Source organism: Centrocercus urophasianus, unplaced genomic scaffold (genome assembly GCF_019232065.1).
Source record: "Centrocercus urophasianus isolate 14NV4802_14NV808 unplaced genomic scaffold, USGS_Curo_1.0 seq_7, whole genome shotgun sequence".
In the NCBI taxonomy this organism is placed as follows: Eukaryota; Metazoa; Chordata; class Aves; order Galliformes; family Phasianidae; genus Centrocercus; species Centrocercus urophasianus.
Window position 1 is genome coordinate 4432112 of NW_024885310.1, and position 25595 is coordinate 4457706.

At 43.0% G+C, this 25595-nt stretch overlaps 1 protein-coding gene across 2 annotated transcripts in view; it reads left to right on the forward strand.

Annotated features, from left to right (window-relative positions):
• Positions 1–139: 139 nt before the first annotated feature.
• MPPED2 (metallophosphoesterase domain containing 2) overlaps positions 140–25595 on the forward strand; it is a 90149-nt gene continuing 64693 nt past the window's right edge. The window contains exons 1-2 of one of the 2 annotated variants that reach the window (XM_042837337.1): positions 140–194; positions 3493–3734. In XM_042837337.1, the coding sequence (XP_042693271.1) occupies positions 3607–3734 (128 nt within the window). In that variant the 5' untranslated portion in view covers positions 140–194; positions 3493–3606. Of the gene's footprint in view, positions 195–3403; positions 3735–25595 lie in introns of those variants that run through there. The other variant, XM_042837336.1, reaches the window with a different exon arrangement.

A 25595-nucleotide genomic window follows, 5' to 3' on the forward strand; every position in this document is an offset into this window, starting at 1 on the left:
GGGGGGGGGTGACGAGCCCGGCGCCCCGCGGGGCCGCGGCCGGGGCGGCCCGGGAGCCGGCGGCGGGCGGAGGTGGGCGGCCGGGGTCCGGTCGCGGGCTGCCGGCGGCTTTGGCCCTCCTGTGTTCGGCGGCGCGTGGACGCGGCTCGAAAGGAGCCCGGAGTCGTTCCGCGAAGCCGTCGTCGGAGCGAGCGGTAACGAGCGGCAGGGGAAGGCGCGGGGCCGGGGCCGCGTCGGGAAGCGGTGCCGTGCGGTGCCGGCCGATGGGACGCTTTCTGCAATTGAAGTCAGGGAGCGTCAGCGTTTATATTTGAGGGAAGCGCGGGTTTTTTATGCACCGACGTGCGTGTGCGTGCCTAGAGCTTCTCCGCGCAGTTCTCCGTTCAGCGCAGCGCCGTGGTTTCATGACTTATCCGTGCTAGTTTTCTGATACTTCGGTGGCGCGTTCGGTTTGAAAGAAGCCGCATGTCGGCTCGTGCCAGAGCTCCTATGCTAGGAGGCTCCCGGCGGTTTGGGGCGCGGCGGTGCCCGGCTCTGCACAGTGCGGCTCCGTGGCGGTGCGCACAGCCGGCCGGGCTGCGCTGCTCCTGGGCTGCGGCTGTACGGCTGTAAGGCTGTGCTCCGTGCCGGGCTGCACCTGCGGCAGCGCCTCTCCTAGGAACTGCCGTAGGGCGCGGGCGGAGCGGAGTCCCTTCACGGATAAGGGAGATAATGCAACTTCTGTTATTTTGTCCTCATCTCCTGCCTGTAATCTTCGGAGAGTGAGTACGTTTAGAGAAAAAACGGGAGGGACTCAAAGTAGCCTTAAATGAAAGAAGAAGACGGACGGCTTAGGCTCCAGATGAACGTGTTTTTAAAGAGCAGGAGTGCTGAGCTCCTCCTCGGTGGTGGTGGTTTAGGTTTTTTTTTTTTTTGTTTTGTTTTTTTTTGCGAGGTCTCCGTTAAATAAGCACCCAGTTGGGCACTGGCAGTAGGTGAGAGGTGCTTCTCCAGCCCGGCGGTGTCTGCTGGGTTTCATTTCCCAAGGATGCTCCTCGGCTTTTTGTTAATTTAAGCACTGGAGTTCATTCTCAACATTCAAGGCTAGTGCAGTGGGAAGCAATTGTAGCTCCTATGCTTAAAATCATTCTGAAAGTCAATTTTGAAGTATTTAATGCAGCTATTCAAGTACCCCTTAATCATTTGTTTTACATCAGCTTGTTGTAATTTTTCAGCAATGTAGATTATTATGAACTTTATAAAAATGCTTATTGTCTTTATGTACAATTCCCTCTCGTGAACAAATTGGATTTTTTTTTTTTCTGTGAGCAAACTATAATATGGAATGTAATGCCCTGACCTTTCTTATGCTAGATTACCTCAAACACTGTGAATTAGCTTTTCTAAATATCCAAGCATGTTTTCTACTGGTTTGGCGTGTTTTGTATGGTAGCTTTTAATTGCAAAAAAAAATAACATTAGACATGTAATTTTCACTCGACTTAATTTATGCAAACGCTGAAGTTCTTGCTGCGAAAAGCAAAACTTGGTCTTTTTCCTCGGGGCCTGGATGGGGAGCCTGCTTGTTAATGACAGTCATTTTTCCAACAGGAAGATGTTTTCATTTGTATTTACTTTTCAGTGCAGGGCAATTATGCAGTCCTGTGTTGCGAGCACTTTGTAGTTTGTATCTCAAAAGAATTACAGTTCTTGGAACAGGGCTGCAATTTGAAGCAGGTGTTTTTTTTTTTTTTTTATACTGTTATGCAAAATAACACCGAAATATAATTGTAAGGGAAATTAAGGAAACAGCTGCAAACTCGGGATGGTAACCATTTAAGCAGTCGTTGCATTATCTTAAAACATAGCAAAGATTTGGCCTAATAAAGCTCACCTTGCTGATTTTTACCCCTAAAACTCTTCTGCTTATCCTTGGGAGAGGGGGTTAATGCAAAGAGCAGAGCATAACCTCAGCTTCTGGGGAGTACTGTCTCACTGATTGCTCTATTTAAATAGGAACTTTATGGTTTAGTTTCATCTGGCCTTTTTTTTTTTTTTTTTTTTTTTTTCCTCTCTCTAAGCAATGAAGGAGATGAGGAATAGAACCCAATTACTGGAATGGAGGTTGCCGAATGTCTTAACCCAGCTAACATATGGAAGCCTACGTAGGCCTGAGGTTGTAAAATAATAAAATAAATGGCCTATAGCAGGCCATCTGCCATTTGCAGGGCAGTTTTGTCGTACTTCATGCCAAACTGGAAATGAGTCTTTGTATTCAAAATATATTTTGAATGCAAATCAAAGGTTCCAAACGTTACACGTGGCAAACACGTTTTGGCCTGGAAGCTAAGAGAAGTCGAGAATATCACACTGGAAAAAACATTGCTCAGTTTGATGCTCGGGTGTTGGAAGTCTCCTCTTTCTTATCTCTTGCTGGTTCTGTAAATTACACACCGGTGTGTGTAGAAACTGAAGAGTAAGTCAGCTGCTACGGGGTATCAGCATTTCACTGAAGTGCTGCAGCTCTGGTAGTGTGCCCCAGCTGAAGCTCTGCAACAGTGCTTTGAAGAGTTGCTCATCTTGAAAGTATTCTGCAGAAATCCGCTGAGCAATTTTCCCAAAGTCCTTCTGAAGGCAGGCGGGCCGTGGGGCATCCTGAGCTTATTGGTGCAGGAAACTGAGGCTCTGGTTCTGGGGGGAGCGGAGGGGAAACTCAGCGGAGATAGGATTTGGGAAATTTGTGGCTTTCTCCTCATTCTCGTGTCACAGGATGCTTCCAGCCTTAGTGCAAAAACGTATCTAAGAGCACTTTGAAGATGAGAAAGATAAGGACACGCATAGTGAAGAAAAACATTTCTTTCATCTCAGGCAGAAATATTTACGCATGAAATTGCACTTAAATCTATCCGATAAATCATTACTGCCTGCTGATGAATCCAAACCAGTTTCAGTGCTACTGGACCGTAATGTGGGTATTTTGTTAGGGTTCTCTATATGCTAGCCTTCTTCCAGGCAGATGCATACATCGTTTCAAAGGTATTTGTGTGCGTTTTTTGCTTCATAACTGTAGGACTTTCTGCCTGGTGTCTGCTTCCTGCAGTCCCTCAGCTATGGCTCCTTCTGTGAAGCCCCAGGAACAATTCGTGTCCTTCAGGAAAACAGTCTGCTTGTTAGTTTTCATGTTTGCAATTAGGCGTCACTCAAAACAAAGAATTTTAAGTGTGGAGTGCTTAGCTGGGGCTTTCCACACAGTTTGTTCTCCGGAAAATACAACCCGTTCTTAAGCATCCATGCTCCCAGCCCACGTAGTGATGATGGTGTTCATGTGGTGAGCACAGCTGTGGGTAGCAACGAGGGGTACAGCGAGGGGTACAGCAGCGGGGGGAGGGGGGGAACGGGGGAACGGGGGGACGGGGAAGGGAGATCTCTGTCTGGAAACGTGGAGAGGTGGGAGCGATGTGTCCGTGCGTGCCTCCATCTCCCCACAGCTGAGCATGTGCTGTTTCCTCACAGCTCGGGGCTGCTGGCGAGGAGCTGCTCGGCCTGGGGAGCTGCCAGGAACACGATGCCCTGCCCTGCTCTCGGCCTTGGGAAGCTGTGAGTTGCTCATGTGCATAAGGAGGAAGGATGGCTCATGGAATTCCTTCACAAGGCAAAGTTACCATAACGGTGGATGAGTACAGCTCCAACCCGACGCAGGCCTTCACGCACTACAACATCAACCAGAGCAGGTTCCAGCCTCCACACGTGCACATGTAAGTATTGCCGATGTCTGTCTGTCCGTCCGTCCGTCCGTCCCCGCAGACCCGCCTCTGCGCCGCTCGCCCTGCTACCTGCCCGAGGCACCCGTGCCTTTAAAATCCAAGCTCCCTTCCAGCGGGCCTCCCGCTCCTTGCGAAATAGGTCTAATTGGGACTAATTGTCCCCCTCCCCCCGGTCACCGCATCCTTTGTCCTCGCGGCTGTGGGGATCGCGTGCCGCACGCCGCCGCGTAGCGCTAAGCGGAGCCACGACGGGTCGCAGCGCTGCTCGGAGCGGCGGGCACGGCCTGACCGCGGCCGGCCGAAGCTCGGCACCGCGGCTGCGTTTCTCAACCCAGCGTCGCCTTAACTCTCAATTTCCTTCCCATTGTTCGGGCTGGTCTGATCTTTATCGGTTAGCTCTGTTAAGGTTATTTTTCTTTCAAGGCTAATAGACTGAAAAGCACTTGAAACTAAAACAAAGAGGACATCTCTTGACCTGCTCTCTGCCATTGTGAGTCAGGATTCGGGGTGATGTCATGCTATTGAAGCTGATAAGGATTTTGCATAATAAGAGTGAAAAAGTTGTAGGCTACTTGGTTGTATTTTGTTATGTAGAAGCCTACCGGAAGGGACACAATGCGAGAGTTCAGCACCTTCTAATAGGATTTCATGTGGTTCCCATCTTCTGTAAAGCAACTTGCTGAGGAAGGATGCTGGAGTGGCTGCCGTGTTCGTGACCGTTGGCGTTTTTGTCAGTTACTTTTGGTTTATTTCTGCAGCGATGCTGTAATTCTGCTTCAGCCTGCGTTTCCATTTCTTATTCGCTGTTCAGATCTTTTGTCAGCAAATTTCTGTTTTGCAAGTTTTGCACTCCAGACCGCGCTGCTGACTGACACTGAGCGTGAACTCAGGACAAACAATAGAGATTTGGAAAGCAGTTTTAAAGAGTCCTTGCTAACCGACTGGTTTGAATGGGAGCTGATTTTAGAACCAACGACAGCTAGTGTTCAGTGTCTTAAGAACTATTCTTCTCTTATGAAGAATTATTCATCCTTTGTTTCAAATGTGCGCAAATAATTGTGCTCCCCTAATAACTTGTGCATATCTTAAATGGTGCTGACTGACAGATATCCGAAGATACTTCACTTTTTTGGAGACATCATAAACTTGACAGAAATACTGACACAATAGGCTATGTCATAGTGACAGTATTTAAAAGACAAATAGCTGAAAGACTGCAGCATTCTTAAATTCATCTATGGATGTGTCATATGGAAAGGGGGATCAGAATTAAAAAAAAAAAAAATTGGGAGAAGATTAGTTTGAGAAAGTTACAGCAGAACACAGATACAGCATTGCAGCACAAGGGATGAGTTTGAGCTGTAGTTGATAGCAAGTGATGGGTTTTGGAAAACCTGATGAGGAAAAGGTGATAGGATCCTAATAAGTGCCAGGAGCTACGGACAGAGCAGAGTGAGGAGTGAAGATGTGACAAAGGCTGTGGGTAATTTCGTGGATGGCAGGAGAAGGGAATTCGAGCATATTGTAACTTCAGAAGGGGGCTTTATTTCCTTATTTGTCAACCCAATGTTTTTAATGGAAGCACTGTGCACGTTTCTGAAACTGTGTCTTCATGCAAGAAGTCCTGAACAGAAAACTGATAGAAGCAACATTAACAAGGAAACAGTGATTAATTTTTATGCTGTCGTCTTTGATAGTGCCCCGCTGCTGCAGCTGTCAGGGTTGTTACATGAGGTTTTGCAGTTCTGCTTTTCTGTTTCGCTGTCTGCATGCATTTTTATTTAAAGATGGTGTTTGAGGAGGTTTTTTTTTTTTTTTTTTTTTTTTTTTTTAGTGAAAAGTTAATATTAAAAAACTGTGGGCTGCTGAGTAATTTGCAAAGTAACACAGAAACTGAGCGTTATGACGTGTGTGAGTAGCTGGGCAATCTGTTGCTCCAGGGCCCTGCTGCATACCATCCATCAGCGGCTGGACGCAGTTTCAGGACGTTGCTCTTCCCCAGAGGAACTAATTTGTAAATTAGTTATTTCTTTATGCATATGCATCTTCATGTGGAAAGTTGAGAGCTGTATTCTTGGCCCATATCGAGCCATTTCTGTTTGTGGTATTCATCGGGCCGGATTCTCACCTCACATGGAGTAAATTAAGAGCCCTTGGAATTTCACCAGTGCAAAGATGATGTTTAAAGAAGTACTAGAATTACTTCTTTAAGTACTTCCTGCTCCCTGAGGCTTTATTTTTTTTTCCCCTGCTTTTATTTTGTGCCTTTCACATAGCAGTGTTACGTAGTTTGATCATCATGGATGCAGTTGTCGTTAATTGTCTTTACATGTTTTTACTCCAGTGCTTCTTAGTGTACCCATGTAAGTGTTCCATCAGGCAAATAACGGGGCATCAAAACTCCCTTCGCTTAGGCTGACTGATAGCAGTTTTGTCCGTTGCTTCGATGTTGTGTGGTATGGATTCCATGACTTTGTTCAATCTTGGTGCTATTTCTCCGCTAATTAATGTTTGAGCAGGTGGACAGTTTTCACTGTAAGGTTATTTTGGATAAAGGGATAGAGTGCTGAGTTATTGGACATCTCGAGGCAATGAAACCCTTAGGTCTCACCCATTTTCTGAAGATGTTATTGAATGTTTGCATTTGAATGTTCTGTACATGGAGTATTTATCTTTGCTTACTTTTAATTGACTACACCGCCTTAGTTCCCTGTTTTAAAGGGCAGCTGCAAAATGATGATGATGTGCATATATTTGCTTCTTAATGATGATAATTCTTCTGCAAATTGTAGCATTTTGTTCGGAATTACGATTTCCAGAGGCGATTGCTTCTTTGTTGCAGTGCTGCCCCCTCTGTTCTGCAGCACTATGGATTGAGGGGACTTTAGTATGAGACTCATCTGAGGGCTGGGAGGCTTTAAAGAGCAGGAAGGTGCTCTTTCTAGTAATGAGGTTTAGAAAGAAAACAAAAGGTGTGTAAGTTTGTTGAGACCCTTGATACGTTGTGCATGAGGCTGCGGCCAGTGGTGCCAGCAATGCAGGTGAGCAGCCATAGGATGCAGCCCTGGGGCAGCATCAGCACATGAGGAGGAGCTGGCAGCCCGTGGTCCATCCAGAGGAGCGGTGATCATGCTCATCAGCTTTCCTTAGCCCTCACCAAAGTGGCTGGGTAGCTGGCTTTTAGCATGCTGGGGGTACACAGCAGAACTCTGGTGTCTTTTAAATGCAGGACTAGTGAAGTAAGAAAGAGAAGAGGTTTCAGTGCAAGAGAAAATCTTCTAATGAGTTTATGCACACCTGGAGATACAATGAATGATCTGCAACTATATAATTTTACTGCCTTTTCTGTACTAGAGTAATTCCCCATGTGAATATTCTTATTTTAAAATAGATTATAAACATTGAGTTTTATATAAGTAGAACTTTATGTACTTTATCCAACTATACATATATGTGTATGAGTGTGTGTAAAAGTGAATCTATATTAATAATGGTAACATAAAAATGCAGTTGTATACTCAGAAGAAAGAACATTTAACTCTGATAAAGCCTTAAATCCTTGAGACCCAAAGATCTTGTTAGGCTTCTCACTTTGACAAAATGTCTGGTGTATTTTTTCTTTCAGGGAAGCCATCCTGCACATAATGGGTGAGATTAGTGGGAAATTCGTGCATTTGATTTGTAACATTCTGTACTTGAGCTTCATGTAAGATGTATGATATTTAGGGAGAAGGAGAAAGATTGGCAGTGGTAGAATATGGACTCACTTGACATTTAGAGAATAGAGGTGTTCGTACATTGAGGAATTTTGGTTGAGAGAATACAGAAATTGAGAGTAAGCTGGGTAGCTGTGACTGGATGAGGCATTTCAGGTGGTACTGATGGTGCTGAACAGTCACAGCTTTGGTGTCAGGTGTTGCTCTGTCAATTAAACAACATTTCTTAGAAGAGCAGATGGAGCTCGTGAGCATCTTAGTTGCTTTCACTCCTTCACTACAGAAATAATAATAAAAAAAATACAACCAGTACAACCCAAACCAAGTAAATTACATTGAAGTACATAGGAACAGGAGTACATTGAACAGCAGAAGTTCAAACTTGAGCCTTCCTTCTGTCTCAGGTGATGTTCACTGAGGGCTTCTGCTCACCTTCTGCAGTCTGAACTCCCGTCCCTCTGCTATCTCTGAGGCAAGCATGGCTGCTGAAATGCAGCAGTTCCACCACACCACGAGTTACACAAAACAAACCTGTTTTTCTACTCCCGCTAAGCAGCCAGCAGCAACCATTCAGCTGCCTCCAGAGCAGCTGAGCTGCCCATGGGAAGGGGGATTCCAGCAGAAAGGAGGGGAGGACAGCTGGAGGTGAGAATCCTTACAGCTGTCCCAGGATCGAGAGTCTCCCCTTAAGAAGAGGGCCACTAACAGACTGCTTTTTCTCATTCTTGTGCAATAGAACAATGAAAGCTGAGCTGCAATTGTCATTAAGAAAATATCTGTGCATGTGTCTCTGTGGGTCTAAATAATGGAAGATTTCTATTTATCTTAATGATTTTAAATTGTGTACTTTGCAAAATCTAAGCATAAAATATGTTTTCAGTTTAGATTTCAAATGTAAAATGAGAGCTTTTTTTAATGAGGGTACACTTTAATTATATCTAAAGCCTTCTGAGATGCTTGAGTGGAGCATGCTGGAAGTGAAACGTTTGTACAGTGGTGATATATGGCTCAGAGATTGCAGCCCTGTAATTAAAGCTCAAACTTAGTCCCCTTATATTGCGTTTATACAGTGTAGTCATATTGTGCTAATCTCTCTTGAAGAATTGATTAAGTTTCTGACCTTTCTTTTTGTCACTGTTAGAAGGAACAATGCCAACCTAGCTTTAAAAATATTTAGGCATCTCTGGAAGACTGATGGTCTAAAAGTGCCAATATTATTATTATAACAAATGTAGGACAGGAGTAAAATAATGTTTTGTCACCTTTTCTCTGCTGATTACTCTATTTTCATCTTACATTGTCCTCAGATGGAAGCCACAGCTGGTTTAACTTGGTGATAGAGCCGTGCTGGCAGGAACAGGCTGACCCACACTTCCCACAGACCCATCAGCGTGTTGGTCAGACCCCAGGTATCATGTATGGCCTCGTGCAGTTAGCCCTAGTGGTCAGAATGGAAGAACACAGCCCGTTGGGTGAAGCTGTATCACTATAATAGTCACTGAGAACACACTGCTTCTTTATTTAACATATTAGGACAGTAGGGATGTTGTGGAGGCAGCAGATTCCAGATTTCCTTCATCACGTGGAAGGTGAAGGTGTGATCTGGTATGCAAAACAACTTCTAGAATATAACTGGTTTCCAGACAGGGAGTTGATACTTTCTAGAATTTGCAGGCACCACATGGGGAAACCCATCCCTTTTTTCAGGCTCAAGTTTTTTTTGCTAGTAGCAGAACAAGGACAAGCCTGCCTGCCTGCCTGTCAGAGGGGATGAGAGTTTGTTCCTTGTGATGCAGGGCGACTGCAAGCCCAAAGCCTGTGTGTGCCTACCTGTAACACATTTTATTTACAAACCCTTGTTTGACTATCGTGTTAGATAAATAAGAGAAAGGAAAGCCCTGCAAACAGTGTGGATTTAGAGGTCTGTGTTGTATGTCAAATGACCACGTGCAGCTTGCTTGTTTCTGTTTGATGTAGAACTGTTTTCAGATGTTAATGTTGAACGTCACTTTTGTTCTAAACGTTGCACAGGTACATTGGAGTTTCCATTTCTGATGTTGAGCGTCTTCTGTTGGTGGCTCTAGTTGTACAGTCAGTTGCCTAGCATGACTTATCTACAGAAAAAATGAGAAACAAAAGGACAAGTGCGTCTCCTTCCCAAAGGAGCACTGGAGGACGTTTGCTTAAGAACATTTGGGTGTAGCTTGAGAAAATAGGCCATGCTTAGTTATAGCAGAAGTTCATGGGTGCAGGGAGATTTCTTTAAATCTGCATCATACAGTGAGCTGTACAATTATTTACTTGAAGAAATAATAAAAGCGTGGCCCATCTCTTCTCTTGTAGATCACAAAACCAACAGATAGCTCACCTGCTGTGCTCTCTGCTGTCAGAGGAGTGTTTGCCCCTGGTTTTTATAATAGGCATATTTTCTGGATACACATCATTATGCTCAGTAGAGAGACAAGTAGGAAAATTGCAACTCCTGCTTTCACCTAAAGATTGCTTAATTATTGTGCTGTGGTCTATTGGAAGAAGCCTTTTTGTCCCAGATATTGGATTTCATATTCTGAGAGCCTCTATTCCCTGCACGCTGCTTGACATAGGTCTAGTAAGATTCCAGCAGATGTTGACGAGGCGAATTCAGGACTGGAGGCTTCCTCGCAGCAGAGTCCCCACTTACTGCACCGGGCATTAACTTCTATCAGCACATTAGAGGTAAAAGCACACGGCCATTAGCTAGCACTGCCTTCCCAGGAGGGAGCAGATGGAGAGAGGCTGGGGGAGGGAAGGAGTATGATAGAGGGACTTGATCTGATGTATCTGTAAGCCAGGAGACTGGCTATTTACCACGTTTACAATTTCTCTGGTATAAGGAATTGAGTGTAGTGACTGGGAGCGCCGGGGTCAGCACATTACTCCTCAATGTTTAGCTATTGTATCAGTTTATGGAAAGGAAAAGGTGCTAGCCCAGTATATCTTCCCTCATGCTCACTTTCTATGGAGAGCACAAAGGAAAAAGTCATTACTTTTTAATTACTCTAAGCTTCTTTGTTTCTTAAAGCACATTTGCTTTTGGTTAGAATTACCAAAGGCTTCTTTTTCTCTCCCGTGAATGGTGAAGCAGTAGTTTTCAGGAAAATGAGAATTGTTCAGGATTGTAATTTCACGTGGGATGGCACATTTAAGCAATTGGAGCACTGTCCTGTGCTCTTTGTAAACGCAGTGATTAGTGCCACTTACTGCTTCCAGTGGGACAGGGCTGGTTTCTAGGAGTTACCAAATTGAGTGGTTTCTTCAGTTTGAAGCTATGGTTCTTGATGGAGTTTCTTTCCTCTGGCTGTTGACAGTGTACACACAAGGTTATGATAATTAAATGATACTAAAGAAAAAGGGATTTTTGTCTTTGATTTGCTTGTTTTGTAAACTTCAGCCAGGCATTTGCTTTTCCTCCCTGATGTTAAGTAGAGAATAAATTAAAGCAAGTAAGTACAAACCTATTAACATTTTATAAAGAATTCAAGAATTACCTTTGAAATTACTTGAAAATTGTTGAAATCAGTATTTTTCATTTTGATTGTGTTTCTCTTGACGTGTTTGATTTTCCATCGTCTTTTGTTTGCTAAACAATAATGCTTGCAGCTCTGGAAGGTAGGCATGTTTATAATAATAGCAGAACAGAATTAATTCTTTTTATTCTGTACCTTGGAACTAAACATATTTCCACTTGGGACACACGCTTTGGGTCACTGAGGGGGAATTATGGCTCGTGTTACATTTTTGGATCTTTTTGATGGCATTTTAAGTGTTTGTGGAGATTTCTTCTATGGTTTCTCTGCTAGAACTGTTGCCAGTATAATGAGGCTGCACGGATCAAATCCTGCAATGCAAGTTTCAGACATCCTGGTAATGATAATCCTCTAGGGGTCGTATATGGTTTTTTGTTAGTGTGGTTTTTTGCTTTTGTTTTTGCGCTCTGACCTTTGACACGGTGTGCTGCTAGGCTGCTTTGCATTGCAGCTGAGTTTGTGGAAGGACCACGCATCCTATTTGTCTTGGAACCTGGTTCATCCTAGTAGCAAAATGAAGACCTTTAGCTCTTGAGGTTTTCATCGTTTGTTGTTACTTATCTGTCAGCATAAATGCTACACCTTCAAGAAAGCGGGGTGTTTTTAAATTGTACATAAAGAAAGTGAGGCCTTTGTTTTCTGTGAACTAGAAAAGAGAGGAAATCCTGACATAACTTTCAAGGAAATGAAATGATCTTTGTTTAGGAGGGTTTTCTTTTTTCATTCCTTTTATATATCTTTGCATTCAGTCAAGATAGGCAAGAGGGGTGTTAATTTAAATTGAAAGTTAACTTTGGATCACCTGGCTTTCTTGGTCATCTGTTCATACCATCAGTTGATACTGTGATATGCATGAGGCATTATTTTGAGTGAGCAGTTCTCTTCAAAGGCTTTCAAAGCATCATTCTGCAGAAAGGACCTTTTTGAATCATTTCAATCACTGTAAAGCTAAAATCTGTAAACTGAAACACTGAGTTGTATTGTAGTATCGTATAGTAGTGTTTTTGATTAATTAGATGAATCAATTAAAAACAAATGAAGTGAAGGTCTGTCGAAGATTTGATATAAGAAATGACAGTTTTCTGAATATCTAGTCCAAAAAAGACAATTCAGTTTCTTTAGGGTCCAGACACTTGTCCAATAAAGTTCGAGAAGAATGTACTGGAGGTGAGTAATGCATGGTGGTAAGCAGGAGGCATTGGAAATGGAAAATGAGAAGTGGAGAACGGAGCCCAGATATGCAGAAATAACCAGAGGTAAGATGTTGGCCTGAAGTGTGCTTCCTGGCACACCTTGCACCTGCAGCTCTATCTCATTTGTTAGGATTTTACCATCTGCATATGTGCTTAAAGGCAAACTTGTTCTTGCATGCAGTTTGGAAATAACATATGACACATTACTGCTACAATGTCAGTATCAGTCTCTTTTGAGCCTTATAATTATACTTAATTTTTCTCCACGTATGCACACAGAGCTGTTGTAGTTGCTTTCAAGCTTCCCACATAAGTTTCCCCACAGATGACTGTCCTGTACCTGTACCAGGGACCTGATGTGCAGCTGCCAGGGAGATGCCTGTTCAGACTGCAGCTGCTTCAGAGAGCACCCATTACAGTCATGGGCTTTGTTATGTGAACATCTTTATAGGAGCTAAAGCAGAGTCAGTGGGAGATTTTCTCACTGTTTAGGGTTGGATTAGCCAATAAGCTCTAAATGAAAATCGGGTATCCTGCAGTATCTGTCCTGTGAGTCACCTGATCTTACAGTATCCTGTATATTTGTAGTGTGTGAGCAGTGCTGACAAGTGCTTTCAAAGGATGTATGGATTTTCCCCTCTGTTTTCTAAGCAGAAAAGGGCAGAGAGTGGGCGTTAAACGTTGACTCACCTATGGCATAACTGAAGTATGTTATATATTAGCTGCAGCAGGTATCTGCTTGGAGCTGCCATGCCCAGGAGTTGCATTAGGCAGCACTTAAACAGGCGTTCCTAAAGGCTGATCTCACTTCTGCAGTCATTTTGGTCCAGTGCAATAGGAAGGTTGTTACTGCACGTGACATCAGGTATGACTGCGTGTGTTCTTTGAGCACACTGGAGTTAAGGTCTGTTCTTGTCCTCTTTGGGAACACGATGTGTTTCACCCATTGCTGTCTTGCAGCAGTCATACCACGTCTCCTAGATGCAGAAGTAATCATGGATACGGCACTAGTTGCAAGCTGAGGTTTTAGTGATGTTGGTTCAGTGGCTCTTGCAGCTCTCGTTAATGAAAGGATGTTTAAAAACAGGTGGGTATAGTATTAAACCAATGACTGCATATGGCACACCTAAAAAAAAGGTCTTCTATTTGTGTTCCTAATGCTGCTGCCTGTGTTTTTGTAATAACAGAGTGACCTGGCAGTTTAAGCAAGTTAGGAGTTCAGCTGTACAAAGCAAACATTAACCCCCACGTATCTTTTGGTAATTAGCAAAGGTGACCTGTAATCACCAGAAGACTTGAAGCTGAAGTGAGGCACATTAGTAGGTATTTCCCTCACAGTGAGAATCTTAATTTGAGATGGGATGGGGGGACACCGATCCACATGCGCTATTTAAATAGCTCTGTACTCTGCATTACAAATATGCACCGGATGCAGGGGAGAAAACCAGCACCATTCTCTCAGGATGCTGTTAGGGCCAAGCAGAATCTCATTAGGGACAACTTCAAAGATCGGTTCCTCATGTCCATAAAAAACAAGTGTAAATTATCTTCTGTGAGCCTGCTGTTAGCAGTTGCACTGTTACATTATGCATGATTCTAGACTGCACATAGTATGAACAAGCTGCACTATGCTCCATTAGTGCGTTTCTTTTTTATGCTAAGCCTTGCAGTTTTGCTATTTATTGCTGTTATTTTGGCTAATACGCTATTTGACTTAAAATCTAGCTTGTAGTAGTGACACAGTGTCTGGGAAGGGCATTCAGGTTCTACAGCGCTTGTATTTTTACATGGGTTAGCATGCAGACGGCTCTCTATCCACAGCTTTACCTGCTTTCTCATCCTGCTCTCTGCACTTGTAAGGAAGTGAATGCTCCTGAGCTTCCCGTGATGCTGCGCTGCAGCACTTGACCTCAATATTTATGAAAATAAAATGGTAGCAGGTCGAACTTCATTAACGTGCCCATTCACAAAGCTGAACGCTCCACTGTATGCGTCCAAATGGCCAGTTTGTTATCACTGCTGGGGGAATATTTCAAGATAGTGAAATGCAACTTCTGTGCAGGGAAGTTTTGTCACTAGCTTCAGTGGGGTTGAGACTGGAGTTGAAGTCTTCGTTACCTTTGCAGAAGCAGTAAGATGTTGCAGAATGCACTCTTAAACTGAGCTACATTTCTAAAAAGGGTGGAACACTTTTTTTTTTTACTATCACATTTCTGCCTTTTTTGTTTAGCTTAAGTACTGAAGTTTAATACAAGCACAGACAAGACCAGTGCCACATAACACTAGCTACAGTGATGGAGCCAAGCTAGGGAAGCGTTTGCACGTGTCCTCTTTGCACCCCTAGTGGGTTCAGTGCTTCCTTCACTCACGATGTTGATCTCCTGAGCAGCCAGCAGCCTGACTTACAAGTGGGCACATGAACAGGGGCACAGGCTTGAAAGGAAATGCCCTCTTGGAGCTGGGGCTGCTTCCCTGGGGTGCTGAGTGAGCACAGCCAACATTGTCCCACCTAAGGCTGAGCTGAAGCTTTGGGCAAGATGGGAAAACAAAGCCACCTAATCGAGGACAGATTGTACTGGTAACAAAGCTTTGCTGTGACAGCAAGCACTAGATGGAGGAGAACTGTGGAAGCAAAAGTCTTGCTCCTTCCAGAGCTGAGGGTTTTAGTTCTCTGTTTCACGTGTACCAGACTTTTTACTGTGGTAAAACATTGCAGAAATAATTTTCTCTGACATCACTTTCTAATGCATGGTTGTCTAATTCTTAGCAAAATTATCGAAGACCAAGTTCTTTACTCCGGAAGACTTCCGGCCACTTCAGCTGCCTTTTAAAATCTAGGAGCCAAAAAAAAGCACCTCCTTCAATTTTAATTTTTTTTCCCTCAGTGGGTGTACCAGAGGAAAAGGCAACTCTGCTTACTTTCTGCTATTAATAAGTCAGGAAGGAATGAAAAACACAACGTATGTTTGTTTCTGTATTTTTACGTGTTGTTTACGTATCGTTGCTGCTGACTGTCACCCAGAATGTCTGTGTGCAGCAATACCTCGGTAGTTTGCTGGGAGCTTGCTTCCCCATGACTTTCTTTTGACTTTGTTTTTAAAGCCTGTGAAATCCCGCCGTGGTTCATTATCTCACGAGGGAGTGATCAGTTTCATTAGGAGTTCAAGACTGCCGTGGGAGGAAGTCTGCATTTAACATCATTGTTCAGGTCTGACTTGTTGTCCGACAATAGCAGACAATGTTTGAAATGGCGATAAGATAAGAAGTGGCAGTGATAACCGTGCTGTAGGGTGACTGGAAGGGCATGAAGCAGCGGCTGGCCATGGGACTTGAAGGTCTGATTCTCGGTTGTGATGGTTGATTGAAATGTTCTCCTCGTGGAGTTGGCAGTTAATGTGGCGTTCACGTCAGCGTGTCCCCAGGAGAAAATGAAGCGGTCATAAGAAAACAACAAAAAGCGAAGGCTGCAGAGCTGAGCAGAGTACAGCCATTTTTCATGTGCAATAAGGCCATTGCTGATTTTCAAGTTCAGATAAATACATGAGACTGAATAAAGACGCGGCTTAGTTCAAAGAAGATAAAGGTGGAGCATGAATGGTTAGGGTGGAGAAAGCTGGAAAAGTAACATGTGAAAAGGGTTACGGAGTACAGTACAGTGAAGAAACTCCAGTCAGAGTTCCTGTTATCTTGCTATGTTGAAGTTAATTGCCTTTCTTTTTTCATTCATTTTGTTTGCTATTAATTGTTCTGTTTAGGAAGTCTGTTTCCTATCCAAGCCAAATACTGTCTCTAACAAAATGAGTTGTCTAGCATTTGAACATGCAATGCAAGATTAAACTGCATCTGGAAATGGAGAAAATTCTCATTAGATCAAGGAGTTTCCTATTTGTCTCTCAGTAGGAAGAAAAAACCAATTGATTAACACTTCAGAAAATTACTGTGTCAGTTCAATATGTTGCTTCTGCTGAGGGGAGCAGCTCCCAGCCCTCATTCCTGCTGTGCCCAAGTGCTCTTAATGCTGGTTCTTTTGCCAGCCCAGTGAGCTGAATTGGTTGGTGGTGGGGTCACAGCTTCCAGGGCTAGATCCAGGCAGTGCTCGTGTCCCTAAAGGTGGCAAGGCAGGCACAGGAGAACAACTAGGTACGGGTCTGGGTATGCTGAGCTGTCCTGTGAGTGCTCTCTTCTGGGCTGTGATTCCTGAATGTGAAGCCTTCACTTGTGGTAATGGTTTCAGTTAGAGCTGCACTGAGAGTAGGACTGGGTAGAGGTTTGCCTGAAAACGTGCCTGGTTCTAAGAAGTATCAGAGAGGACATGACCAGCTGGCTGCCTGTAGGGTCACAGTGTAAGTTCTGAGTTAATGGGACAGAAAAAAAAAAGATCTTTTTTTCCTGAGTTAGTGATGTGAAAAACAGCCCATGACTTCTCAAACTACTTTTCAGACTGACTTTTAAGGAGGGCTGAGATGTGAGCTTGTGCGTTCTAATCTTTTTGCGTTGGAATTCTTAACCAGATCTGTGAAAAGGATGAATTGCAAAGGCAATAATCTCAATAGGTTTGCTGGCAGAAGTGGTCACCTCCTGCGATTCAGAGCTTGGTGGGGCCTCATGAAAGAGAGGATCACGGGCTGGGAGCCTTCAGGGAGAATCCAGGAGGAGGTAACACTTCACTCTGTTTTGCTTAGTGGTGTGAAAATCACAGTGTAGTTCGTGCAGTCAGCAGCACTTCCCTGTGCTTACTTCCAGGTACAGAACAGGCTGCATGTTGCGTTATCTGCAGTGTGCAGCTTTGACATCTTATTAAACTCGTGGCAGGCCATACTGAATGTCCCAAGGCTGAATTCCCTTTGTAGCACGCTGCAGTTGTCCCTGCACATACAAAGTGTAGCCATCGTGCTTGGACTGGAATTGCATTTTTGCCACCAGGGTGGGAACTGCAGAGTGAGTGGCACGTGCCACTCAGGGGACTTGCTAAATTCCTGCGAGGTTAGATTCCCTTCCAGCAGTTGTTCTATTGGAGCTGAGCGCTGCCAGGCAAATACCCATACGTAGGGCAGTCTTGGGCTTGAAGGTGCATCTGGCAGGCTGCCCCTACTAAGAAATAGTTAAATGGCAACTCTGCAGTGCGGGCTGTTCTCTGGGCATGGCTGTTTAGCAAAGGTCAAGGGCAAAGGGACGTATGGTTCGTGCTTTGTGTACGTGCGCTTGTGGATGCGCGCATAGGGAATGTCTTCATCACTGACCTGCATGGGGTGGTTGCCAGCTGCTCTCACAAGCTGGTCAACAAAAAGGGCATGTAATTGGAGTTGTGTTTGCAGCTCTTCTGGTGGCACACCTAGAAGGGCATACAAGTGTGGGATCGTAGCAGCGAGCTATTACTGCTGTGAGAAATGGTCTTTGGGAGATTGTGATGGTTTGGACAAGAAAATATCATTTCTGAGGACGAGAAAGGTCTGGGTGTGATACCATTTGGTTTCTGCAGCAGCCTTCAGATGAAGCCATGCTGGAAGCTCTTGACCAGAGCCTCTTAATTCCAGAGCTGGTGTTGCCCCGCATTAAGGGTGTTGTTACTCTGAAATCTTCACAGCCAGCAGCAGGTGAGGGAGCTCAGTACTTGATAGGTCAGGGTAAACCAGTGGAGTAGAATTGGGTTGAATAATCAATTGCAGAAGGGATTTCTGGAACAGGCTGAAGTATCTCACCAGTTTTGCCCTCAGGGGCAGTATTTGTTGTGAGTCAGATTGTAAGTCTGTTCTTGATTGCCAGAAAGTTTGGAGGGGAGAAGGAGGAGAAGGCTTGCAGGAAATTAGTCACTTCAGTCAGAGAACTAAGAACCCTAACTGCCAATTTTGTTTAATATGTATGACTGTTAAAGTACTGATGTGAAGAGAGAAGCTCACATTCCTGTACCATTACAGTCACTGTGAACTTTGACTTCAGTGACTTCAGTAAGCACAGGCGCTTCGTGCTGTTCAACTGGAGATTTCAGTGGCTGCGCTACAATACAGAAATGTAAAGAAACCCCCCCAAAAAAAGGAAGGGGGGAGGAAGGGGAGAAATGAATCCAGATGTAGGGGAGAAAGTGGTTAAAAGACAGCTGTTCCCAGATTTGAACACCTTATGCTTTTGTCTCCTTGAGCAACTTACTTAGAAAAACACCCGTTCTGAGGCTGTCGGGGATGGTGGAAAATTTTAGTCAATTACTTTTTACAGAATGTTTAGTAATACTTTATTTATTTATTTATTTTGCTGAAAACTCACAGAGTTTTTTAATTACTAATTTTTTTATTAGCAATTTCCTGTAACTTTGCAAAGCTGTCATGGAATTCTGTCATAGGCTGTCCCTAAAGATATCTCTTCCTGCTCCAGAATGGCAAGAGAACTAATATTTCATTTGCGTGCTGAGCAGAAATTGCTATGTATGGTTAGGTGGGTACAATTTTATTATTGCTCTTAGTTCAATCAAAAATCGGTTTGACTGTATAAAAAAAATCCCCCAAAAAACCATAATGAAATGCCCTTAGTATAGCTGATGGTGACTGCACCCTGATGCACTTCGTAGGTTATGCAGTTTGCCTTTGACTACTTCTGCAGTTTTATTGTGGATTTTAAAGCAGTCAGAGATTTCCTGAAAACCAAAATACATACGTGTGTGTGTGTGTGTCTTTTTCTCATAAATGCTAAGAGGACAATAAAAAATGGAAAGCAAGGAGTGTGACCGCATAGGATGACTGGTTCTAGGAGTTTCTACAGGGAAGACAGTCCTGCAGCTGCTGTTCTGGAATTTCTCTTGGTGTGGATGCTCATATTCTCTAAGGAAAGAGCTTAAGCTAAATCAGAAAACAGAACTGTGCCTAATAAATGGTCTCCCTCAGGACTCATGTAGGAAAAGCTATGGTACTTTAGATTCACACACTTTTTTACTTCAGGGATACCTCCTCATATTCTCAAGCTTTAAGAATCCGGAAGATAAAGTAAGACAGTGAAGAAGATGCTCTTGCATTTTTGTTTAAGCTCATGGTTTGGCGGGCCTAAGGTCTAAATGTCTCTGTCTTTGTCTTGTTAGTGACAAGGCTGGTGGAACTCATTTCTGTGCATGAGGCCTTTTGTACGAACTGACTGCGTGACCTGAAATGTTCCGTGATCCAGTTCACGCATGAGTTACACCTACCTAGGTTATTCCCATCTTAGTGTGAAATGATGCCTTCTAATTGTTTCCGTGTGGTTTGGAAGTGAAGTTTTTAATGTGGCCAATCCTATGGCTGAAGCAATGAAATTCCCTCTTCTGTTTTAAAGTGCAATCAGTGAGATTGCATTTGCATTGCTTGCAACTGAATTGCATAAGTGAATTTACATTGTCACATCTCATTCTGTGTCATAAAACGTTATGTGGTGCAGCCTGTTTCCTTCCTTCCTGGCCATTTTCGTGGTGATATCCTTTCTCTAAATTTCAAAGCTACTAAACGTTTGCTTTTTGGATTTGGTGTAGAAATCACTTTCTGCACATGCCACAGGGACCAACATTTGGTATTGCACTGCATGTGGGTTTGGAAAGTAGTTAAGATTTCAAAGTTTTCAAGGTCTTGTGTTCAGTTGCATATTGAGCAGTTACTAAGCAGGTTTGTTCAATTAACAATGCCTCAGAGTCAGGCAGAATAACTTTCCAACTATTCAGGTGTAGAAGCAACACAGGGAGTTGTTTCGGCTTATTTGGCTTTGGAAATGACTCGAGGAAAATACTGAATTCCGAGTGATTCTGTAGTGCTTTCCTCATTCCCCTGCTTTTGTTACAGCCATAGAAGTGACAGTAAATTATTTTTAAATTGAGTTTTCTAAAAGTATTCGTAAGGTAGATTTATGCCTTGACTGTAATTTCTTTTTACTTGTGATTTTTTTTTTTGGAGGGCGGAGAGGAGTGCACTTTTGCAAGTAGATGGTATAACTCAGAATGTAATTGCTAACTGCAGAAGTCAGTAAGCATTCTGATAAATGTGATGTCCAAGTATTCCCACTGAGGACACTTAATTCCTTATTTTTCTATGATAAAAGTAGAAGCTGAAAAAAATTGCTCTTAAATAACCCGTGACACTGTGGTTCCCCACAAAACCTTTGCTTGTTAACTACATTATTGATGAAGACTCCTGGTGGTACATGCAGCAGTTCTTCTCCCTGTATTCCTTGTTTAAATGTGATACGTGACAAACAAGTGCCATAGACAAGTTACAGTGCTGAAGCTGAAGAAACAAAAATGCTCTGCTGGATTTTATCCGTAAGAATTGTTTTTGCTTTGCATAAGAAGGCATTGCTGCTGAGTTCGAGGACATGTAGCCTTGCCTGAGAAGCATTTCTAAATAATGAGTGAGGTTTGAAAAGGAAAGGGGGAAGAAAGAACGCACCATGCAGTTGTAGGACCTCCAGCTGAAGTTCGTTCATGCAGTGTTCTGCTCATGCACACTTGAGATTTTATTTTCCCCTCCCTCTGCGGCAACTTTTATCTACCAAGCTTTCTCTCCTTCATACTAATGTTTGCATCTTGAAACATTCTGGAATGTGTACTATTTGACCTCCAGTTTCCTTGTCATAGGTTGTTTAATACTGGAGAGGAAGAAAAGAGGGACAGAGCTATCTGGTATAAGCTTTTTTAGCTGGGAAAATGTTTGGAACAGTAAAAGAAAAGAACCTGCTTTTAGTATCTACAGCCCTCCGTTGCGCTCACCCAGGAGCTGCAGTATTGTTTGATTGAATCCAGTTCTGCCTGCAGTTGGGTTTCATTTCAGACACGTATGCCAGGAAGATGATGTTAGCTGTGATGAAGACGATGGCCCTGGGAAGTTGAGGATAGTTAAAAGTACAAAAATCTGTCAAGCAGAATTTGTCCTTTTTCATGTTCCTGTGTCTCCAGTATAGGCACCATAAAGTTGGAGAGCACACTTAGGAGCAGAACCTGATGCTGGTGTTTTCATCCTATTTGGGAGGAAAAAAAAAAAACCCACCAAAAACATGCTTTTCTCTAAGGCTAGTTCAGATCTGTCCCAAGATCTAAATCTGGAGTTGAAGTTGAGACTAAGATGAGTGATTGGTGTCAGAATTTGTAGCCGTGGAATTAGCGGCAGGAGAGAAATGTTGGGCCAGCTGTGTGAGCATGTAACATGAAAGCTTATGTCACCTCAGTCAACCATTGCGTATGTGCAGCTTTTGGCATCCACGATGCTCAGTGGGAGCTTGTCCTTTGAGGTTGTATAGGTGTTGGTAGAAGCTAGCTATTAAATCGCCCCTCTCGTCCTGTTGAGAAGAAAGGACTTCAGGGGAGCTGAATTGCAGTCTATATTGCATTGTCTTCCCTGCAGAAGAATTCTTAAAACTTAAGAGAATCTGGGAATTGAGACATTTGACAAGGGCCAAAGTACTTCATATACATGACTATAAGTGGCAAAAAGCCTTTTAAGACAGCATAGCTGTTATGAAGACTTTTCCTTAGTAGGAATATGGTGTTAGATACCCAGATTTAAGTGGAAGCGTTTTATTACTGAAGTCTTTAAAAAGATTTTTAAAGCCTAGTTGCAAGAGAGGGAATATTCATCCTCGTAGGGACACATTTTTGTACTGGTTCAGATTCACAGATGGACTTTGTAGGTAAGTGTCTGCCAATTTACTTCCTTAATGTAATATCTCAGGCCTGGAGGAGGATGAAGAAAATTCTTTTCTTTTGGTTTGACTTTTGCAGTTTGCTTACAGGTTACTAACGTTGATAGCTATTTTCTAGGCATGCTGAAGGCACTCTGTGTTACGCAGTAACTTAAAAATGGGAACCAGTGATGCTTGCCCAGCATGAATTGTCCTTCCTTTGAACAGGTTTTTTGGGCTCAGCTCCATCATCCCAATGGAAATGAAATTACAAGGAAGAGCAGAAGAGAGATTCTCATGATTAGCATTGCATTTAAGGGAAGGCTTAATTTCATTGAGGCTGGATTGGAGAGGGAGGGTTCTGCCTTCGGGTCAGAAAGCAAAATGACTGGGAAGGCTTGAGAAGTTTCTTACTTGCACAGTATACTTACCTGTGGTTTAAAGGATAATCCCTGAGCTGAGTGTCAGCAGAATTTCAGGTAGTTCCTATACTTCAGACCAAGCATTGGTATTCATTGGAATAAATAAGTAGATCAGAACCAGCATCAAATGCTTTCTGCAAGCACTCTAGCCTCAGTCCTCCCAGATCTCTGCTTATGAGTTCTGTACGTTTTAGGATATTCCAGATTTCATTCCTAATACGAATGACCATCAAAACCTGGGTATATACTGCAGTAATTCATCTTATTAAAAAAGTCTTTTTTTTTTTTTTTTTTTTTTTTTTTTTAAATACAATTTTGTAATTATAGATGATGGTGGTAGTTTTATGCATCTGTCCGTCTGGCCAAAATCATCCGAGCTTGTGAGAGAAATGGCATTTCTGATGTCTTAAGGTAGAGCAAAACCAATTAAATTTACTCCATCTTGGACATCTGGTTCATTTTGGTTTTTGCATTACTGTTTGAAAAGCTATTTTACCATTGCATCAAGGGCTAAAGCCACCTCTGTGTTTTCCACCCCAGAGGTAAATCCACTCCATTTTATGACTCATGCTGTTTAAATAATACACTTTATTTCAGCATCACTCTTGTTGTGATATATAAATGTGAATCTTTCAAATCCCATTGTCCTTAAAATTGGATCCTAATTTGTATCTTTGTGGAGGTTGGGATTCCAGATTATGCCTTCTGAATGCATTGAATGAGTCGGTGCTTGTAGACCTTATAGCAGGGAAACAAAAACTTGCCTTCTACACAGACAACTTACTGACCTTCCTTGCTAGTGCATGTTCAGATTCATCAGCAATTGAGTTCTTGCAGGGTGTACAGAGGGTACAATTTATTGCAGTCACCCAACAACAAAAGAATGTGGGAAAAATTCTTCTTAATGACTTCTAATTGAAACCATACTTGTATAAAAATAGCGTTTTACTGTTTTATTTAAAGCACAAACTTTTGAGCCTTAGAGTGATGCCGATACTGATGTTGATATTTTTTGAGTTTTGGTTTGCTTTTGTTACCTTTGGGAAGCCACTTATACACAAATTTTAGAAAAGTAGTTCCTTGACCAAAAATAAATTTTTATCTGCAAAGTGTTGTTTAACGGGATTTTCAAAAGCACTTAAGTAATTCAGTTTCTGAATTTCCATTAATATCATAAGCACTTCAGAAAAAAACACCAGACTGCTGTTTGCACCCCAAGCACACCATAGCAGATCTGAATTTTATCTCCTCCTGGTTTTGTTACTGACCAGCATTTGAGGTCAACAGAGTTTGGAGTCGTTGTTTGTCGAGGTTTATATCAGGCTGAGAAGATGTATTTGTGCAAATACACATTTGTGTCTTTGCTCTTACGCAGAGGGTTTTCTTAGTTTGCCCAAATTCTGACAGTGGATAATGTAAGCCTTTTCTGTTTAATCTCATAAATCTCACTAAAAGTAAACCAGCCCCAATCTGTAATAAAAAGATCCATCGTTTCCCTTCAGCTCTAATTGTTGGAAACATGAGCAGTAAGCTGCTGAAGCGTGCATTGGATCCTCATGTGGCTTTGGAAATGTACTTTTTTCTTTTCATATTGCACCAAGTCACAATTGATGACATCTCTGAAAGGAATATCAGACATCTGCTTTAGTTTCCAGAGCTCTCTCTAAGGTTTTGAGGGGTGACTCATGTACATAGATGTTTCCAGCAAAGGTGTAACTTTTAAACTGTTTTGTGGCAGTCTGCTCTTAGATTTGTGTGCTTGTACAAACAAGACTTACCCGTGAGAATGCTGAAAGGTGTTTTGCATCTCATTTCTTTTAGTCAGAGGATGTTTTCTCAGTGTTTGACCATATTGGAAGATGGAGTCAAGCTAACAAAAGCACTCATACATATAATTTAAACAATCTATGACTGACAGTGGCCAAGCACATAATACTGTGTTTTGACATTCATTGTGTTTATTGAGAGGAAATGAATATTTAGCTTAGTTTCGTTCAGCACGTGTTGTATCACAAAATCAGCTCTGTCTGTGCATGCACGTACGTTTCTGACTGGAGATGCCAGGATGTGCATGTGATGCACTGAACTTCTGTAAAACCTTGTCACCTTTCCTTCCATTGGAGCTTGCATTGGAGGATACAGTCAGCAAATCCACCTTTCCCTTCATCAAAGTTTCCATCTTTCCCCTTTCAAAATCAGAAGATCGGTTTGAAATATTGAGCAATTTACTCATTCCCCAAACGATGCAGTAAAATAGTTACTACAACTTGAAAATACTTGTCTGAAGCCTGTTCTGCATACAAAGCATGCGATGGGACAAAATCTGGGAAGGACGTGGGCTCATACGTCTCTGTTTATTCATCTGTCTGGTATGTCTGGGAAAGTGTGGAGTTACATGGTCCTCTGATTTGTTCACCTGTAGCAAAGCCAGTGGCACCCAGTCAGCTCATAGTGGACTGTAAGCAGTGGCACTGCTGGGTTGAGCTGTAGGGCTGTGAGGAGAGGGATGTCTGTGCATCTGTGAGTGTTTTATCCACTAAAGGTGCTGCATTATGAGTGATTTATTGTGATTTAGGAACTAGAAATTCTTCCTGGCTTAATGTTTAAGGCTTTTATTTCATCTTCGTGGATGAATTAGATTCTTGGGAATTGTTCCGTAGGAGGGATTTGGGGCCTGCATACCTCAAACCCCAAGAGAGTGGGAAAGCAAAGAGGCCGCGGGTTCAGCTCTGAGGCACAGGCCTTCCAGGGGACCAGGGAGCCAAATCAGAGCCCGGTGGTGTTGGCTTTTGAAGTCATCCATGCAGAATTATGCTTTGGAATCAAAACTTGTCTCTCTCCCAGAGAAGTGGTGCCAGTGTCTTCGCTGAGTTTGCTTTGAAAACAGGTTCCCAGCGTAGTCCTCCCCGCAGCGATGTCTCCTGGAGGGCTGCGCTGCCCTCGCTGTCCCTGAGGTACTTGCTAATGCTTCTGATTTATAAGACATCATTTTAAGTAGCTAGTGTATGGCTGAGCCGAAATACACAGCTAATGCATTTGTTCTGTAGCTTGGTGTCCTAAATCATGACCTTTCCCTTCATGCATGTGAAAGACCCGGTGTTTTCCTTCTCTGTGAGTTGTGGAATTCAGCCCTTCTGTCTTGCCATTAGAGTCTCCTCGATAATGTCAATGTTGAGGGTTGTTGCTTAATTATTTAACTTCCTGTCATTACCTGCTTTTAGAATGTGAAACACTGGTGAAAGTTACTATATGCTGGAGGAGAGCAGTGCAAACCTCCGTGTGTCTGTGGTACCAGCAGCAGCCTGGGCAGCACTGGTTGCAGGCTGCTGGCATG